Source organism: Lissotriton vulgaris, unplaced genomic scaffold (assembly GCF_964263255.1).
Source record: "Lissotriton vulgaris unplaced genomic scaffold, aLisVul1.2 SCAFFOLD_9215, whole genome shotgun sequence".
NCBI lineage: Eukaryota > Metazoa > Chordata > Amphibia > Caudata > Salamandridae > Lissotriton > Lissotriton vulgaris.
Genome location: NW_028243734.1, coordinates 1 through 21,367, shown reverse-complemented (window position 1 = coordinate 21,367; position 21,367 = coordinate 1). Strand labels below are relative to the sequence as shown.

The window sequence follows — 21,367 nt, the reverse complement described above, 5'->3', positions numbered from 1 at the left end:
CTAACAAGATTTTGTTTTCATCTTCCATTTCTACTATCTACCCAGAGGGAACGATTAAAATTTGGAAAATCGTTAAAAATAATTGTACTCACAACCGAGAAAATGGGGTTAACTTCAATGACACCGAGTAAAGGGTTGAGAAGAGCCAATACTGCGTGAACGGGAGGGTTGCCACAATGAGTATCAGATGTAACAACAGTGGAGCATAATCATAAGGCAACCAAATACTAAAGAGGTAGCAGAAGAGGGTCCTCGCCACTGTTCCCAACCCAGCAAAGGAAACTCCACCCGGAAAGGATGCAACTGCCCCCTGTATAAGAAGGCGAATTAACTCCACTGTAAAATACTCAACATCAGCCACAAAAATAAACAATGAGAGAACAGAAGTGGAACTGAGAGGCTTCACTGGATTAAAGGAGCTCTTTGAGTCTCTACAACCTAAGTTGTTGGCGCTTTTGAGGCTTTACTGAAATAACTAGTGAAATGAGGTCGCCTTTGGCTACACTGAAGAAGCCCCAAAAATTAGTGAACTGAACAAAACGGGCAAGGAAAACATGAATTTGCGATTGTGGAAACATGAGAGGGACGGCTGACACACCTATGAGATATTAGACATAAAGAGATGTTAATGTCAAAGAAATACCAGACTGCCCAAACTGAGGTCTGCTGGATGGGAGCAGAAGCCAAGAGAAGCTGCTAAATGAAGCTGTAGTATGAAGAGGATAAAAAAGGGGAGCGTGATCCACAGACCTATCAGAAGAGATCTAACTTCTGTAAAGTGGTGTTGTATCAAGAGGAAGAGATGAGTGTTGCAAGAAAGGACCGTAAAATGGTGCAACTCCCCAAGCCAGGAGAATGACCTTGGATGAACATGTTGGTATCCGTACACACAAAAATGAGACGTGCCTTCATGAAGGTTCATGAACGTTGACAACACAGATATACATGTCGCAGGACATGTATACCTGGGCAATAAGCATGAAACAGAGCCCTACAAAGCATAGGCTAAAACACCAGACCACAAGACACACAACTGATGGACAGAATGCAGAACAAATCAAAACATTCACCCCCAGTCAAGAGATCTGGGTTAAATCCATTGTTCTTTTGCTCACCATGCCACCCCAGTTCAGACATGGCCATATGCAAATCAGTCTGACCCTGTGCCTCATGGGAACAGTCCAGCCCGAACTGCCAAGCAAGGACCTCCCTGGATCGGAAACAAGCATCCTAGGACCAGTTTTGGGGTTTCACCCCTCATCAGCCAGGATAGCTTGAATACAGTGGCTCAGTGAGCCCGGAACCCACGTCTAGGCATACCCAGTGCACTTAGGGCGAGGAAGCAAAAGACACACAGGGTCCAGGTTGATGTGTATATGGCTGGGTTCAAACTGGAATGGCATGGGGAGCAAAAAAACGATGGATTTAGGCCCAGATCTCTGTACTGGGGTGAATGTATGACTTTGTTCTGCGTTCTGTCCATCAATTGTTTTTTTTGCATTAGTTACCCCGAGTGGGACGGGTATGCCCGGAAGTGGGTTGCGTGCTCTCCATGCCACTGGAGTCAAACATTGACGTGATTTTAGAGGAGATAGCATTTATATGAGAAAATCAAAGATGACAGTTTCACATGCAGAGATGTGCTGAGATCATTCAAAAAGTGGATTAGGTGCTGCAGACTTCGGAAGGTGTTTCATAGTCTCACAGATCTGGACAATAACTGTTTAGAAGAAAGTAAACTAATAAAAGTTACCCTACAATAATATATCTTGTTGGGGTTGCAAAGAAAGAACCTCCCATAGACACATCAACAATAGCATGTTCACTGTGAGAGACGCTTAGGACATGTCAAAATCAGTTCCAGATTACCAAATAGGTGTAAAGATCCGGTCGTAGTTTCCGCAGGAGTGCCAGGAGCCGACGAGAACCCCAACCCTTCCCCCCTACACCACCTGTGCCTATCAAACACTAGGATACAAGGGTGATATGGAGGGAAAGGAGGGAACAAAACAAGGAAAGTAGGGAGAGACAAAACACTGGACTCTTCGGACACTGCTCTCTTCTGCTTCTTTCGGAAGATGAAGCTACAAGGAATAATGAGTTAATACAACAACAGTCAACCCACAAGCCCCCAATGTTAATACATAAACCACCTTTTACCTGAAAGCACAAGGGTGTGTCAATGAAAGCAACTAGGACATCTTCTGGAAACATACATGTGATCATGAAACTTATGGATCTCCAATATGGCCTAGATTGAGGGACATGAAATGTTACATCTGGTTATGACACTAGTAGGTACTTATGTAAGGGTATGAGTATACTTTTTACCTAACCAGAACCACCTCTCGGCTAAAGGGTCTTGTATGGTAAAAGGTCGGGATCACAGAAGAAGTTGCCTGGAGGGCAATAAATACATACATAAACACCAATAGAATATTTGATAAGAACACAATGTAAATAAAGTGCGCTACAAGCGCTTTATCGGTTCTTCTTGTCCCTGTACTGTGATGAATGCCTGAATCCGGGAAGTCCAAAGAACGAACAAATAATGTGGAAATAAAGGTAAGGAGGATACTCGCCAGGCGGACCACAAATCCCACAATGCCACGTAAAACCACTCGCACCACTGCTCCCGCAAATACCGGCCGTTCGGCGGGACCTTAGTCCGGCCCCATGACGGGTCCCCAAGAAACAGGGTGAAGTAAGTCACTGTGACACCGGGGTAAGACAGCCGGCACTGAGCGAGGGAAGGAATGAGAAGTAGCACCCACGTTTAACAAGACACGTGGGTCTACCAGGAATAAGGCAGAAACCTTCTGTACTACCCCTGAGGAGAATTCACCGAAGACAACTCTCGGCGTGAGGTAAACAGGAAGGAAGGAGCTTCGGCAAAGGAATCAGGAAAGCGGCATCAGACACAGGAATGGCCGCTCTGGAGTCCGGGCGATAGGTAAGGTCTGATATACCGTGACCCCAAGCCAGGACTAAACAAATGAACAAAAGTGCACGGCAAAGGAAAGCTGTGCCTCAAATCAAAGACGTCAGCCCAAGAACAAACATGGGCGTGTAACATGAAAAAGCCAAGCGAAAGTGACGACTCAGAAGAGAAAGAAACTAGAGCGCAAAGCGCTGAGCGCCTGGGTAAGCTAGCTTAAGTTCCGGCTCGGACCCCTCGCGCATGCGCATTACGTCGAGGCCATTTTGGATTGGTCTCCGTAGTTCGACTTTCAGTTCCACGGAGGCTAGGCAGGCGTGACAATAGGCAAATTAGGCCCCAGTCTATGGACCCACACTCCAACTAAGAGGCTCCGCGACAATGGACCAAAATAATACTGATTTGATCTTGAAAGAAAACTACAATCAAGCTTTCTTAAATTGTTTCCAAAATACAGAAATAAAATAATTAATTCAAAGAAACAAAAACTTTACATTAAAGACTCTAGAGGAAATACTGTATTAATGTAATGTAGGGCTTTATTAAACTTGGTGGTTGATAAGTAGACACATGAAAGGGAGATGGCAGACATTCAATTGGCATTTACCTACATATAATAGTAAAAAAGAGGTCATAGTGCCTCCCGAAAGGGGATTGATTCAAGGAATCCAAATGCACTAGAGACAATGCATACGTCATACGAATCTGCAGGACACCCAACTATAACACTACTGAATATTATCCTGAACCAGGCAATAAAAGCTTCACAGCTTACAGACATTAGGATGTACAATGGCAGCAGAGAACTTGTAAAAAAATGGAATTAAAAGCCTCATCAACAAAACAACATAAGATATAGGAATATATTCATGGTTTTTCGACTCTGTATGGGCTAAACAGATTACCTGAATTGTTCAGAAAGATATAGAGGAGTGATAAAGGGTGGTTGAAATACACTTAGTGGAAGGGTCTGTGCATACACACCTAATGGCAAGGAATAATAGTTCTCATCAACACAGTAGTAGTACAAGAACTTAGAACAGGGTTCTCCAAAGTCGGTCCAGGATGGTCGGATCCATGGCAGATTTTTAAGATAGGTAAATTTATCTAAATAGGGATATGCTAAAAATCTGGCATGGATCCGGCCCCCCAGGACCGACTTTGAAGAACCCTGCTATAGAAGATTAGAGAACATTCTGTGAGGAGGCCATGAGAGCAAAGAGCACTTACTTTGCAAATCACAGGAATCCTCCTAAAAACCCATCTTTTGCTGGCAACTAGAAAGGCAGCGTAAGCCAAAAAGCCGAATGAAAGAGGACCATGTCAAATCGCAATCTTGAACACAGATATAGATGGGTATGTACATTTCATTCCTATTACTATTGATGTACTGTAGTGCAAGCATTTTTAAACAGTTTTGCATCCAAAGGCATCCACCTGTTTTGGGCTCTCCTTATTTCGCTGTTTAGACTCTGTTGTCCTCACCGCTGTTCTTGATAATGGCCGCTGCACCATCTGCTGTTGGCCAATCCTTGGAAGCGGCTGTGAAGAATTGCTGGCAGTCCTAGGAGAGAAGTCAATTATTTTATTCTTTACTTCAGAAACAAATGTGCCATATACTAGTCATAATGGGAAGTTACCGCTTTTGCTCTGAATTATATCTTACTCACTAAATGTGTACACTCTACAGGTCATTTCTACAAATGTCTATGGAGACAGACGGTCCACTATTTTCAATTTCCCAACACGTTCACGCTTAATTTTAGGATATTTCATTTTTAAAATAATTGTCATATTACTTAATTGCTGATAGAGTTGAATAATTTTCCTTTCACGTTTTTGACCTTATGAATATACAGACTATACCTTAGTTACACTATGAAATACAAAAAGGTTGATTTGGCTAAAACATATAAGCACATATCCATGTCTATCTCATTGCTGATGAAGTCTTTTCTGGATAATGGCTTCGCCAATCAGAGTCGTGCAGGAGATGTTCGTAGACGTCATGCAATTTTCTCCCATGCTCCAGTTTATGTTAGCCTAATTTAGTCGCCTCTGGGGCACCACAGGGGTCGTATTAAGAGCAACGTTCACTAAACTAAATGAAATTCCAAATAATCTGGCAATACACAAAGGTTTGGAAAATGCTTGGTCCACAACCTGGATGGACTAATAGCAGTATACATTGTGAGTTTAGAACAACAAACACCCTAAGATAAAATATTCTATACATTGCAATAAGCTTTTCTAGGATTTTAAAGCAATAGATTAGAAAAACATGGAGCTGGTACAGCACATAACAACATAATAAATCATAACATAACGGTTGGAAATGTCCCTTTTCGCAAGGTAACCCTAAACTTTTTGCCTTCTTCCTCCTCTTTTTTCTGAACTTGTTTTTGTTGGCTTTAGGATTCTGGGCACTTTACCACTGCTAACCAGTGCTAAATTGCATATTCTCTGTACTCTAAACAGGGTAACATTGGCTTATCCGCAACTAGCATATTTAATTTACTTATAAGTCCTTAGTAAAATGCACTATATGTGCCCAGGGTATGTAAAGTAAGTGCTACTAGTGGGCTTGCAGCACTGATGGTGCCACCCGCTCAGTAGCCCTGTAACCATGGCTCAGGTCTGCCCTGACAGAGTCTGTGTGTGCAGTTTTAAACTGCCATTTCAACCTGAAAAATGAATCCACTTACCCGGTCCAAACCTTCCCTTTTAACACATACATGTAAGTCACCCCATGAGGGAGCCCCAACGGGAGGGTACCGTGTATTTATAAGGTAGGACATGTACTTTGAGCTTTACATGTCCTGGTAGAGAAAAACTGCTAAATTCATTTTTCACTACTGCAAGGCCTATCCCACACATAGGTTAACATGGGGGTTGCCTTAAATATCTTTTAAATGTAATTTTCCAATGGAAGCAGATAGAAAATTGGAATTTGGTGGCTCTGTATTACTCTCTGTCCTGATAATAGCACAGAAACTACCTCTTGCCCCGACTGCGGGATTACCTTTGTAAATCAAAAAATTAAAGCGCTCACCTTGACATCTACCACCCCACACAAAATCAGCACACCTTCCAAAGCCAACCCACTACGCTCTAATCAGCCCATGCTCACTCATTAAACATGCTCTTAAGTGTGCCGACTTTTTCATCACACAAATGATAGATATAACTTTTATCACAGAACCCTGGGCGACGCAGCATCTGGACTAGACCTCTCTAGGGAGGTACTACCCGGTTTCTCCTTATTCAGCCAAGACTGCCCATTCAAAAGAAGTGGGAGGTCTTGCAGTCATCTACCGAAGCTCATTTAAAGCAATTTTCATTACCTCAAATAACACAATGTAGCTTGAAGAACTGTCCAAAATTCAAATAGTTAACTATGATTTTTTCAGCGGTCAACTTATATATCGACTGCCAGGCCCCAGAGCAGCTTCCAAATCATCTTCTGGACCAAACAGTCCTGTCCTCGGACTTCACAATCTTGGGTTATTTCAATCTTCATTTGGAAGACGCGTACGACAAGAGATTAACGGATGCTATGGACAGCTTAGGCCTCTCCCATTTTGTCAAGGGAACTACCCACTCGGCTGGCCATCTGTTGGACGGTATTTTTTCCAACGAAAACACTCTTCAAATGTTATTACTATTTTGCTGATCTGCTCCGACACCTAGCGGTCTTATTCACCCTTAAGCCTCAGCATAACCTACATAATTCCCAGCAACCTAAAGAGTGCCAAACAATCCGTCTATGACGATCTATCTCTTTGGAAGCCATTAGTTCAGCCCTATCCCACAATCACTCATCATCCAGTAACGACCCAAATAGAGCTGCAGAATCTTTTAATTAATGTATTACTACATCTCTGGTTTCTATAGCACCTTTGAAAAATCTAAAAAATAGAAAAAGAACAAAAGATCAAGCCCTCAGAACCTTGGTTCGCTGAGGACCTTAGGACCCAGAATCAACTATGTCGTCGACTAGAAAGTAAATGGAAACTTCATTTGAACCCCACTTACAGAGAGACCTGGTGTGGGGGACGCCTCCATACTCTCCATGCCCCTCCGTCCTTTTTACCGTGCGGATCGCAGTCGAGTGACCTCCAGTATAAGTAGACAGGGAGAGAAAGGGTTAATCTGTTCCTCTGCCTCTTGCATACAGGGAGGGATTCCTCAGATGGGAGAGAGGAACCAATAGGAGGAAGAAGAGGCGGGCCACTCTTGTAAGGAGAACGAGTAAGTCCCAGGAGTTCGTTGGAGACTGGAGGAGCAGGGAGAACAGACCACAAGAGAAGAAGCGAGTGCCGTGTGGAAGAAGTGTGCCCGGGAAGAAGAACGGCAAGAAGAGACGATTGCGGACGTCGACCCCGACTCCATCTCTGATCCCGAAGAAGGAGCGGAAACCTGGTTGGAGGAGAGGTAGACGCCCCGGATACCTACGAGCCGCTGAAACTCAGGAGCGTTGCGGCTGTTGTGGGACGTGAAGCGGGATGGGGAGTGAGTAAAGGGAGGCCACTGGGGATTGCGCCGTGTCACGGGGCACTGTGGGTGTTTTTGCACTTGTGTATGTGTGTGTAATTCCTGCACTGAAACCCCCACCTCCTTCGCACAGACCCCCCCTTTTTATTTTGAGCACTTCCTACCCCTACTCGTGGTCACTGCTATATGTCGCCAAGTCAGCACCCTGAAGATAAGGGGGTTGAAAGATAGCATATTTACACACCAACTGTGGCTGTATCCTGTTTTGTTGTTCACCACCCTGCAGGCAGCGACATAAAATAAAGTCTAAAACCCTGCGCTACGGTTGTGCCCCTCTAGACGGTGGAGGGTTTGGTCCTTCAGACTTGTGGAAACAGATCATCTTACTGCCCTTTTTTTCATTTTCTTACTTCCGGAGCATACTGAGGTGCCCTACTGAACCAAGAACCCTGAACTACATAGGACGAAGACCACGACCACAACACCGGAGGGACATTAAACGACCTGCACGTCTTGTTGGGATGACATTTTGTTGGACATTTGCTGCTGTAAATAAAACTCTACCAAAATTGATCTCCAAATTCGGCCTTCTCGCTTTTCCTTCCGCCCGTCCCTCTCACAGGCATACAATCAATCACTAGCTACCTACAAAACATTAATTCATGCTGAGAAAGCTTGGTATTATATCAATGCCATAGAAGCAGCAAAACACTTAACCAAAGAACTTTTTTTATCATCATCAAATTACTTTATACTGTATACAACAATACCATGAAAGTACAATACAATTAAAAGGCACAATACAATTAAAAGGCACAGGGATTGGGGCCTACTACCGAGTACCTATACAATTAATACAAAGTGTTAACAAGTAACTATACAATTCATCTCAGATGATGAAATTAAAACTGTGCTAAAAATTAGAGAGTATAGAACTCTATTACATTCAAAATGGTTCGGGAATGGAACAAGGAAAGTATAAAACAAGCATATTGGGATGGGAGCCCCCCTCAAACAAAATTCATTTATTAAAAAAAAAAAAAAAAAAAAGACATCATGAGTACTAGTGGAAAAATTTAGCATCCGGTGCCATCATCCCACATCTTTGGTATTGCTCAATCTTGCGGCCATCCTTAAAAAGTTAACAGGGCAAAAAAGTGTGAAAACCTCTTCGGACAATTTAAAAAACAACAGAGACACCTTTGTGTGTTTGAACCTAGCATTCTTTAAAATACTTAAAAAAAATAACTTCCTGGGGTGAGCATAATAGGGGCACAACAAGACAAAATGGAGCGTGTCCTGTGGAGACTTATAGTCGCAGCTGCAGGGGCCCCTCAGCTCATTGGATGTTATATACCTCGAAGGATACCCCAGTGTGTGATTAGGTAGGTTCAACCTAAATCGATTCATTAAAACTCTGTCCTGAGCATTACAAAAATAAGACTGATCTGGTTCCATACCTGGGCTATATTTAGCCAGGAGCTGGGCTCTCACAGATGGCTTTGCCATCTCCATGTCTTCCCTGATGGAAGCCTTGTTCTGTAGGATTGCGGACTTGACAATCGCCTTGTCCCGGGCTAACAGATTTCTCGGGTTGTTAAAATAGTCAGCATAGCCCAGGCCAGACAGGGTCTACCTTACATATTTAAGCCAGGGGATGTTATGCCCATGCTCCCTGGTAATACAATCTGTTATTATCTGCTGGCTTAAAACCGATTCAGGGTTAGTCCATGTAGTGAGCCAGCAGATGAGAGGTTTCAATTGAATCCTGTCTCTAATGTAAGTGAGACCTAGCTCTTCGTGGGTCGAATGGGAAGGTGCGCTCTGTGGGACTCTAAGTAACCATCGTAGGAATTTGTTTTCTTCAATTTGGATCCTTGAAGGGTCGGTGAAGCCCCAGACCTCACTGCCATATAGTGTTTTGGCGTTACAGATGGCATTGTACAAGTTCTGGATTTGCTGACCAGTCCTGTGTCAACGCCGATGGCCCCCAAAAGCTCCCACAGTTTCTTACGATTAACCCGGCCGAATGCTGCTGTGAGGTCCATGAAAGCCAAGTACACCGTCTCATCACTAGCGACAGTGTACTTGGCTACCAGGAGATAAAGGTTGAGACATTGATCAGAGGTTGAACGACCTGGCCTGAAACCATAATGTATGTCCGAAATGATGTCGTGTTCGTCTGCCCAGTCCATAAGCCGATTGAGAATAGCCCTCCCCATGACTTTCACTGTTACATCGATGAGGAAGATAGGCCTGTAACATTGTGGGTTGTCTTTATTGCTCTCTTTAAAAAATCGGCACGATTATTGCAGTGGACCAGGATGAAGGCATGCCTGACTCCACTGCCGTGTTTATCACTTTTGTTAAAATAGGCGCCCACATATCTACCGGAGTAAATAGAAGGTCTGGGGGATCCCATCCGGACCCAGGGCCTTATTACGGGTTAGACCCTCAATTCCCGCTTTTATCTCACCCAAAGAGAAAGGGGTTTGGGCAACCCTTCGATTTCCTATCTCTACTGATGAAGCTGGATTATACTATCATGATTATAGAGGCCTTGAAAGTGCTCCACCCAGGCCTCTGGCAGGACGTGGCATGCAAGCTTGGATTTGTTCTCGTCTTGGAAGCAAGGGTTATTTAATATTTTCCAAAATGCGGTCATATCCCATGATTCGTCCGCTTCCCTCAAATTCGCCCAGGCCTGGTGTTGCAATGAGGTTTTGCGGTGTTTTAGTGCCTGTTTGTACCTTCCCCGGCAAGTGGACACCATTGTCTTATCTTTGGGGAGAGTCTTTAAGGCTGCCTTCAGTTCCCTCAAGGACCTAAAACATTGCCGATCGAACCACCTAGGTGTGTCCTCATCCTCTCTTGGCATTCTACGCCTAAGTAGGCCATCAATGTATTGTGCAACTCCCTCAAATGCAGTGATTAGATCCACCCCCTCTACTGATGGATCTAGGCACTTCCAGACCCGCTGGTCTTTCTCCGTGAGTAGTGCCCTATAAAAATGTTCACGATTGGTGTTAGCCCATCTCAGTCTCCTTCCCTGGTCGGTGGCTATAACAGAGCCTCAGATCTGCTTACGATGTGGGTGCTTGACTGAATCAGAGTCCCTTAAGATCAACACCAGAGGATTATGATCGCTGAAGGCGCTAAACTCAAAATCAAAACATATAATTCGGCACTTTAAGGAGCTCGGAACAAAAATAAAATCGATAACAGAGCCCCTTCCCTTGCCTTTAAAGGTTGGGTGGATACGAAGGTCCCAGTCTACTCCAGTCAGATCCATTGTGTGAGTGAGGGTGTTTATGTCCATCAGCTTACTTAACTCAGATCCCCCCTCCCTGGTGTATTCCATATGCAGTCCCTCTTCCCTTGGGCAAGAGGACCATTCCCCCTCACTGCTAATCAAGTGGGGGCACAAATGACAATTAAAATCTCCCAGTAAAACCAATTGAGCGCTTGCAACCCCAAGCGCTTCGATTCCTGCCAGCCTATGTTCCAGCTCTGCCATGGTAGCTAGGGTCTGTCCGCCCGTGATGGCATAGTCCCAGGCTAAGTCCTCCCATTTCCCCAGTAACCTCAGGTCCACATAAGTTATTAGGCCTCCCTCGGCTCGCCCTGATAAGGATTTACGCGCTGGGACAAAATACATTTTATAGCCATCCAGTGCTAGTGCACTACAATCTACCTCCCAAGTTTCTTGGAGACAAGTAATGCGGAATCTACTGATGTATCCTAACCAGTCCTGTTTTTTTAGTTTACTGGACAGACCTGCTATATTCCATGAGATTATGTCAATGTTTCCCTGCCCTCCTACTAGTGGGGGGTTGGGCCTTTGATTGATATGCACACTTAAAGGTGCAGCTAATCTGCGTGGATTTGTCTCTGCGTCCAACGTGCTAGGGGCTCCAAGACTGAAACGAGATGTTGACACCACAGCCATCTCCACAACTATCCCTCCTTTGTCCCTGATGTGGTGCACATCCTCCCGTGCCACCCCTTGTCCTGGCGCTGACCGCCCAGTCAGTCAGTCTAATTCATTCAGAGCGGAAACACTTTGGAGTGGCGCATAACTATTAAATAACGGTACTGTGCGACCCCCCAAATTGACCTCGAAGGGTTTCGCCTCGAATCTTCCCAGTTAATAGGGTGCCTCAGGTCTCTATAAAAGAAGCTGAGTGGGAGCAATCTAATGCTAGTACCGCCCTCCTCCTGGTAGGTCCCCTTCTGTTGGTTGTTCAATAGTTCTCTAGCCATCTCGGAGTACCTAAAGTTTAAAATTATGCAATCTCCCGGGAAACCCTTCCTGCTATTTCCGACCCATGACACTCTTCTGGCCATTAGAATACGTCTATGATTTCTAATATTGAATCCTAAATTATTGGCCAGCCAATGAGCTGCTTTGTTGATCAAGGAGCGTGCGGTTTCTTCCCTCTCGTCTCAACATGCCGGGATACCTGTCAAAACCACGGTGTAGGGGCTTGAAGCCGGTGGGAGGTCTAGTACAGGTAAAGCCCGGGTGTTCAGTAACTGATCCGCTGCTAATGACCCTTTTTCAACAGGTTTAGCGGGTCTACCCTCAGGGGATCTAGTTGCTGGAAGGGTGTTGGGTCTATACTCTAGCCTCTCCTCCCTTGTCTGCCCATTATCTTCCTTAGAGCTAGGTGGGCCTCAGTCCTTGCTCTTGTTGGTTCCCTCTGGTGGGTTCTTCTTTGCCACCTGTTTCCTAGACGTAGGCTGGCCGTGTTCGTTGCTTGCCCCACCAGTGCAATCTTTCATGATGCTACCTTGGGGTATGTACTAGTCTCAACATCCCCCAATCCGTTAGACCCTGGGCCCCTCTCCAGTGGGGCCGTGATGCTACCTTGTGTGAGTAGCCGCGAAAGTTGCCCCTCACCTTCAGTCTCTCGTACAAGGGCCCCAGATGGGAAGTTAATATAATATCCAGCTTTGACAATAATTCTCTATCCCTTCCCTGCGACGTCTCTGACGCTCTGCAGTTCAGACACTGGGTAGAGGTTATGGGTACCCCTTCTTCACTGGCCCCCTTCGCTTTGGCTCCTCCCCTCTGTCTAGGTTTTTTCTGAATGTGTTGTCCCCCTCTCCTTAAGCTATTACCTGGGGCCTTAGCGTCTGCTAAAGAGGTGATTGTTTTTAATGTAACTTTGGCCTGCAGGGCCTTTTTGGATCGAGTAACAACCTCGCCGCTGACCCTTGGGGTGAGTCTTTATCTGGCACATCTGAAGGTATCACGTCCTCCTCTTCCCCTGACCCTACTAGATCGGGTGTCATAGAAATGCGGCCTGTAGTGCCCTCAACCTCGTGTATGGTATTTTGTGTCTGGTTAGGGTCATCATCCAGTGACTTGATGGCTTGTGCTTGTAGAGATGAGTCCAACCCCAATGATGATAGGATATTGTGAATTATAGCCTTTGTGGTGGTACTGGCTACCGTGTTGTGTTGGCCAGGGGGGATCCCAGTAAGGGGGGATGGGCACCTGGCTATAAAGCCCATAGAGGATCTCTTGTATTCTATTAGCTTGTCCAAGGAGAGTCTGTTTTCTGTTAACTGTATTTCGTGGGTTAAAAGGGACTCAGCCCTTGTTAGGAAAGAGTCCAGAGTCCCCTTTACCCCCCCAACTGAGCTTACATCTTTACGTTTACTCATCTCACCAATAATGCCAACAGTTCCAAAATGTGACGAGAGTGGCCCTCTTTAGGGGGACAATGCTCAGTACCTTGCAGTTGGAAGAGAATATGGAATGTCTCGGTCCTGCACGCCCACTCTTCGACCACCTCCTGTGGCTTGGCGGTGCAGTTCAGGGCCTGTGGATGTTACTGACAGGTCCGACCCCGACCTTCTTTGGAGTATCTTCTGGTACTAGGAGTTCTATTAATCCATAGATAAAATTAAAGGGGGTGGCCCAGCCCGGCCTCTTACGAGCACGGACGGGCCCTCCCTTGCGGGAGGCGTTCGCTGTTCTTAAGCGCCTCCAGGCACTTTCCGCTGATGATGGTGCAGGGCACCGGTAGGAGGACGCTGGGAAACGTAGTCCCACTCCGCCCGGGACCTGACCTGCGGTGCGGGCGTTGGCGCTACAGAAATAAGCACGGCGTCCTGGGCCCCCAACAACAATGGCCACAAAATCTGCAGCAGGGAGAAAGGCCGGGTGAAAAGCTGAGGATACACGAGCTGCGGGAGGCGTTCGCTGTTCTTAAGCGCTTCCTGGCGCTTTCTGCTGACGATGGTGCTGGGCGCCGGTAGGGGGACACTGGGAAACGTAGTCTCACTCCTACTCCGCCCGTGACCTGACCTGCGGTGCGGGCGTTGGTGGTACAGAAATTAGCGTGGCGTCCTGGGCCCTCAACAACAATGGCAACAACGTCAGCAGCAGGGAGCAAGGCCGGGTGGAAAGCGGAGAATACCCAAACCAATGAACTATTTGCAATGGTAAATAAGCTTTCCTGTTCCCCTGCTAATACCATCACCAATGCTAGTGAAACTTTCTGCAATTTCCTTGCATTCTTCTTTCAGGACAAGAGCAAGGCTGTTTACTGCAACTTTTCTAGCAATAATCTTACGGGAATGGTATTATCTTTGAACGCAGGGATATCATACTCCATGCAATATACACAGCTGACCGAACAAAGAATTTTAGTGGACAAAACCACTTTTTCTTTTTTTTCACCTCTTACATTAGCCCATGTCATTGAGCCAATTGCAACAAACCAAATCAGGTTTCCCGCTTGATCCCTGTCTTCCTAGGATTTTCCACTTGGCACCCGAAATTATTGCACCACACCTTCTGACCATTTTTAACTAAATGTTCAACTTGGACAGCTTCCCCTCCGATTGGAAACTGGCATCAGTGCTCCCGCTGCGGAAAAAATCAAACCTAGGCAACACAGACTACGCTTCCCCACCAAAATGGTGGAAAAAGAGATGAAGGTGGAAATTAACTCCTTCATAGAGACTTATGGACATCTTGACCCAACCCAGTTCGGCTTCAGAAGCAATCATAGCACCAAACTTGCCTCGATCCCTGCTTTACTACTGGTCAGACAAACAGTAGATCCCATAGGTAACACTGCTTTGGTGCTTTTAGATCTCTCAGCGGCATTCAATACTGTCAATCATTGCACGTTATTAGACCACCTCGCCTCGATCGGGATCCATGGCTGAGCACTATTACTGCTGAAATCCTTTCTCAGTGAGAGAGAACAATTTGTGGCACTGGAGAATTTTAAATCACCATTTTTTACTCTCCCCTGTGGGATTCCCCAAGGCTCCTCACTGAGCCGTACAGTTTTCAATGTGTATGTGGCACCATTGGCAACATTGATCAAATCATTTGGGTTCTCTGCGGTGTCATACGCCGATGACACCCAAATCATGCTATCCAAGGCAAGCCACCCTACTGACACTGCCACGGGTTTCCACAACTGCCAGCTTGAGGTTAGAGATTGGATGCATTAAACTGCTTTAAACTTAATACCAACAAAACTGAGGTTCTCCATTTTGGAAGGAATATCTAATTTTCAACACATTCATGGTGGCCTCAAGCATTAGGATCTCTCCCACACCCGTAAGTAAGGTGAAGAATTTAGGAGTTACCTTTGACCGTCTACTCTCGTTCGAGGGTCACGTCAATACTATCACCTTAGCCTCCTTCTACATGCTCAAATGTCTCAAAAAGCTCTTCCCATACAATCCTCAATGCCTAAAAAAAATGGTAATGTCAGTATTGCTCCTATCCAAGGTCGACTATTGCAAAGCCCATTACGCTAACACCAGAAGAAAATGCCTGACCAAATTCATTCAGAATGTGGCGGCCCGACTACTTCTAGGTATCCCTAGGCAAGAATCTGCCTCTTGTGCACTAAAACATCTAGACTGGATACACAACCATCCCATATCTAAGACCAATTTGAGTTTAAATTCTCCTGGATTGGCTTCTTTTTGTTTTTTCCTAAATTCTCCCTCTTACTGTTTTGTCTGAAACCACACCTGCAAGGATGGAATTCGAGCTGGCAAACATGGATGGCTACACTGTGGCCCATCTCAAGGAGTACTGCAAGGAGAGGGGACTTCCAACCAAAGCACCACCAGTAGGGTGGAACTCCAAAAGACGCTGAGGGCCTGGGCGGAGGCTCACCAGTCATTGGTTGAAGCCACATAGGGGGATGAGGAGGTACAAAGACAAGGAGAGGGCCTCCCAGGAATGAACATTCAGCTGAGCGGGATGACTTGACCTTGAAAAAGAACTCCCTACCAGGGCAGAGAGCAGTGCATGTTCCCACAGTCTGTTTCCAGAGGATCTAGCGATCAGGAAGAGAGAGGGAGTGCAAGCGCAGATGGCCTAGTTGCTTATGGAAGAGCAGAAACTACCCATGTCGGGAAGGAAACTGGCCATGGAGTAAAGAATCACTTTGGAGCAGTTGGTTCATGTCGGAAGCCCTAAGGAGCTGGACATCAAGGCCAGACAGGCAAGTTGAGCAGTGATGGTGGCAACAAATCTAAATTGCCCCCTAGAGACAGGAGGGTCCCAATTCCCAAGGGTCTGTACCCGACTTTGTTGTGGGGGGACGCTACTGACAAATGGTTTGAAGCTTATGAGGTAGCTTTGCAAATGCTTCGGATCCCTGAGGAAGACTTAGTGAGGTGAGGGACATCTACTGGCCCTAGAAAAGGGGGACAGAATGAGGAAGCCCTTCTAAGAAAATAAGTGGCTATTTACTCCACTGGCTCTGGTAATTAGTGGAAGGAAGTACATCACTTTGACCCCTCAGCTGTACTGAAGAAGAAAGAGCATACATACAACAGTGTTGTAAAAGCTGTGCATTTGCCCAATAAAAGTCAGAGAGGAAGAGAGGCAGGAATGGCAACGGCAGTAGCCCTGAAGAAGGACGTGGACATGGATGATCAGAGGGTCGATGTTTACCAAGTCATCAGTCGAATTAATCTGATGAGGTGTCAAGATGTGTAGCAAATAAAAACAAGCATTGGAAAAGCCAACAGGTCTGGCCTCGGCTGCCAGCCTTTTAGCAAGTTCCTGTTTTGTTTTTGAAGGTTTTTGCAAACCTCTATTGTTAAAGCAGCTGTAGGCCCTCAATCAAAACAAAAACATTGGCTAAAGACAAGAAAGTGGTTTTGGTCTCACAAAAGCATACATTGCCATAGTACTCATCGGTACTCGCCAGCACTGAAGGGAACTACTTTGTGTGTTGAAGTGCTTCTTGTGAAAGGGTAGCAAACCGTAACTCATAGTGAAGTCAGCCATTGGATGAAGTGTTCTGCCACATTATCCCTTGATGCATGCTGGAGTGGGTGGAAGAAAAGTGTGAATGACAGAACCAAAAACTAATGGATGAAGTCTGGCTGTTACACACAATGTTACTGAAATCAAAAGGTCTTGGCTAACACAGACTTAAAAAAAGCCAGTCGGGCTGGCATTGGCTGAAAATCTCTTTCCATTGGAAAGGAGCAGGAAAGAAGGAAATAAGAAAAGAAAGAAAGATTAGGCTGATTGATCGTGAGGATTGCCTCCTGCAGTGCAAGTAATCTGTCAAATTATTCATTGATTGTTCTATCTTGTGGAATGATCCCATGGGGTTTTTACTTCCTACTTGCATACAAGCTAGGTGCCATCATATCAAATTCAATAAAACTCAAAGTATGAAGAAAGCAAGAAGCATCCAACTAACACATCAGGCTCTAAGTCATAATACAAAACAAAGAATAAAGTAATAATAAAGTAAAAACAAAACGAGAGAGGCACTGAAGGAAACTACCTTGCATGTGGATGTGCTCCTTGTGAAAGGGCTAAATGCATTCACGCAAAGTGAAGTTAGCCAGGTGGAAGGAGTCTGACCAATTGCCCCATGCTGTAGTGGGCAGAAGCAAGACACGAATGACACTGGAACAGACCAATGGATGAAGGGGGGTGACGTAAATACATCATTCATATCATTATAGTAACATCAAAATGTCTTGGCTAAGGCTAGACCCTAAATAAGGTACTCGGAAACTTGATGCCTCCCTTCTGTTCCATGCCAAACCTGAGTCTAAGTGAGGAAAAATACATTTGCTTTTGTTAACCTGGAATCTAAGGAACACAGAGTCAGAAGCAGTGTTCCTGGGGAAGACTTTGATGGGAATGACTGCATAGAGATGGAGGGTCGGTCAAATTATTTCCTGGCCAATAAGGGATATGTTTTCTGTTCTATAATTCAAAACGTGTAATTACCAGCAATGTATAATTTCTGTGTTTAACAGATGCTGGATGAAGTAGTCTGGTATTCAAAACGGAATTCTCCTGCTGTGCAAAGGCTTGTAAGTTTGAGCTTGGACCATTCACCACCTCAGCAGATGCAATCAAAAGACGCTCTATAGTCAGTCACCCTTCTTCCTACATCCGATAGTATTGTAGCAGTGATGTTCAGTATATCTGCAGTATGTTCAGTGGATGACCATCATAGTGGAACCAAAGCATTTTTACTTGTAAACACATTCCACAAACATCTTCTTTGGATAAACTAGCAGGTCGTAGTGGAGGGGATCATTTGGAAATTTATTTAGAAGAGAAGGATACAGTAAACACCCATTTTAAGGAACAATTAGAACGAAAGCACACATTTCCCACTGTGCATGAAAAAAAGAATAATCTATTTGGTATCTGTGCCTTTTTTTAATACCTCCATAAAAAGGCAGAAGCCAAGGAAATTGCTCAAATATTTCCTCAACTGCATACAATGAAGATTATTCTGCTTGTCTGTGTATGCTACTTGTTCGTATTAGGAGGTAATCCATACTAGTTAGTATGAGAAAAATAATAAAAGTTTTTCACAAACCCCGTTGCCAAAGGGTTGTGCGGATGCGAATGGCTTGTCGCAAAAACAAATTCAAAGAAGGGGGCTAACATAGGGATTTGAAGCACTGACTATATGGACTAAAGGAAACATTACCTTCTCAGTCTTCCCCCACTTTTTGGACCCGTGAGCAATTTATTTTCTGCAGAGAAAATAAAGTTGAAAAGATTAACAGTCATCAAAGAAAACATTTTTCGTTCTACCATGCTCCATAATCAAATAAATACCCTCATTACATTTTCTTATGAACAATATTACCATCATAATATTTACGAATGTCAGACACTTTACTAAAGTTAGGTGAGCAGCAGAGAGTACAGAGGAAGATCCACATACTCTTAAAGAAATATCTGCAGCCATTATGGATGAGATCTCCATTGACCAGCAATACCAACCCACACAAGCTCTTGCTGGGGCCATTTTCTCTCTCCCACTATGCTTATGCTTACTTTCTATTGCCAGCTATCGGTTTATACTGATGTGTAGGAGCAGATTGCTTTGAATTCTGGTGAGGTTGCACAGTGGAGAACACATACATCTTGGAAGGATAAAAGCAGTGGCAAAATAAGCAAAGAAAGAATTCCACTATGCTTTTTATTCCAGACATTTGTATACTAATTGCAGGCTGTGGAAACTCCGGTTGAGCTTGGAGTGAAATAGCTCAAGGAAAATTACTCAAGAAGCCGTATGGCAAACGAAAGACCTCAATGGCTTCTGTCATCCATAATTACTAAGAAGGTTTATGTGCCCAATGATTTGATGCAAAGTAGCTCAATCCCTTTTCTAAACAGCAGTGTTACTTTCCAGTTGTGGCTATTTCTTTCATTCGAAATGATAAACATCAGAAGAGAGTACCAATCACGACATGCTATTTTCAAGTTCGCTTGACCCAGAAAAAATAAAAAACTTGAGTTATAAGCTGCAGAGCCTTGATGCTTATGGCAATGTATGAAAGCATTATGCTTGCCTCCTGATCAATGCACTGAACCAGAAGGCCAATGTATGTGCTGAAACTTGATTGTAAGTGAGTGAATAACAAGAAACTAGAGATGTTTTTAAGTATGTCATTCTAGGGTGCAAGTAAAGCTTTGAACATCCACCATTGGGCAAGAAGCTTGATACATAAAATGTGATGCATGGGACCTATAGAAGGACGACTTTACTAATACACAGAAGGCAACAATAATGTACAGGAAGTGTGGTTTATGAGATTGCGGAGAGGTAGATAAGGGGTTGAGGAGAAAGCCATATAAAAATGGGTTGGGCGTCTCAAGACGAGATGTGTGGGTAAGCCACCCCTCCGCCTTTTAGGACTTTTTTCGGACTATTTGTCCCCTGGTATTAAGTGGGCTTTCTATCCCACGAAGGCAGATTTGGGTAAACACTGTCAATCCCTCCCAAGGTGAGCAGATCGACTGATGCACCCTTTGCGAGATTGGGGTAAGGCACGATGCCTTGGCAAGCTGCCTCAGTCACCCAGGCATTGCGCTGTGCTCCCACCCCGGAAGAGGTACACGTTAGCAGAATCCCATGTACTGTGTCATATAAAACTTCAGTGACACTGCAGCTGGCTGCTTGATATTCCTTTCAGAGGTGGATGACTTGTTGTAGAACAGTCTGCCAGGGGCATGGCTTGGACGCCAAACAAGATGGCGGCATGACTGCGGAGCTCCGCGCCGACGGTTGTCAGGTAGCTCCGTTTCGAGTGGGGATCATCTCTCATCTGGAGTAAGGATGTAGGATTTCAACTTCCTTTTATTGCGGGAAGCATTTGGATCCTTCATTTGTGGACTTTCTCCTGTTTTTCGAAATTTTTGTTGGTGCAGAGCTTTTCTTCACAAAATGGCAACCATTTTGGATCCTCTACATCGCGCTGGGTGCTCTCTTCAAAATGCTCAGCTCTTACAATCTTGAAGCGCCTGGTGATTGACATCTCGTGTTGGGCAAGTGAACTTCCCTATTGATTAAGAACCTTGATGCTTACTTGACATTTCAAGAGATATGGTGTGACTTATCTACTAACGGCCATATTTGCATCTGTTTGAGCCATAATTTTGCCCAGATAACTCCTGATCTGCAAAACTTTGCAAAAGTGTCTCCTAGATAGTCCAAACTTTTCTTGCAAGTTATTTTTGATTTTCAATTAATACATATAATTGAAGGCAACCTTACTCAAAATGTTTTGTAGCCTTTTTTTACATTTTAGCTTACTCTCTGCTTGTGCGCAGTTGGCATATCTATTTTAGAAAGAACAAAGATATTTTTGTGCCTTTACTCTTCAGATTATCTATTTTTATGGAATGATTTTCTGCATTATAAATTGAAGAGCTTAGGTACCCTCACTGTGTAACCTTTTTCACTTTTCCTCACATTCATAGTGATTTTGTTGACCAAGATGGTGGACCCTGCGATTTCCTTTTAAAACTTAAACGTCCTTCTCCTCACATTGCACCTGACTTTGCTGTATTGATTTCGAAAACTCAAAATTAAGCATTGTTTACTATAATTTCTTTGTCTTTTTATGGGGGAGACTAAGAAACCTTAAGCTTACTACTTCTTCCAAACTTACTGCACACTTGGATTCTGACTCGACTCAACAAAATAGAGGACATTCCTCCTCAGAAACATGATCACACGACAGGCACCATTCCAAAAACACAACTTTTAAGCAAACTACCTGCGATTTCCACTAAACGACCGAAAAAATACCCTCCTTCTCCAGTGAACTCATCTTTAGCCTCGATAGATATAATCCTTGAAGAAATTTGTGCTTTAAAACCCTTCATGGAGGAAACTAATAAAACTCTACAGCATTTGGATGATAAGTGGTCTTCGTTGGAATCACGTATGCTTGTTGTGGAACAAAGAACACATTCTCTTTAAGTCTCATGTTCTCGCATTTTAATTCTGGAGTCATAAATAGGAAGCAATCTGAAGATTTAGAAAATCGAAATCGCAGAAACAACCTTTGAATGTATGGTCTTCCCGAGAATATTGAGAGCTCTACTCCAACCATCTTCTTTCAAACATTTTTGCCTAAGCTCTTGGACTTATCTGCTAC

At 44.4% G+C, this 21,367-nt stretch overlaps 1 protein-coding gene across 1 annotated transcript in view; it reads right to left on the bottom strand.

Annotated features, from left to right (window-relative positions):
• The window catches only part of LOC147668244 (katanin p60 ATPase-containing subunit A-like 2), a gene marked incomplete at both ends in the record, with an annotated part of 53,105 nt that extends 34,657 nt beyond the window's left edge, over nucleotides 1-18,448 (bottom strand). Inside the window, 2 exons of the mRNA XM_086948674.1 lie at nucleotides 4,376-4,502; nucleotides 18,403-18,448. Coding sequence (XP_086804800.1) covers nucleotides 4,376-4,502; nucleotides 18,403-18,448 — 173 coding nt within the window. The remainder of the gene's footprint in view (nucleotides 1-4,375; nucleotides 4,503-18,402) is intronic.
• Nucleotides 18,449-21,367: the final 2,919 nt, after the last annotated feature.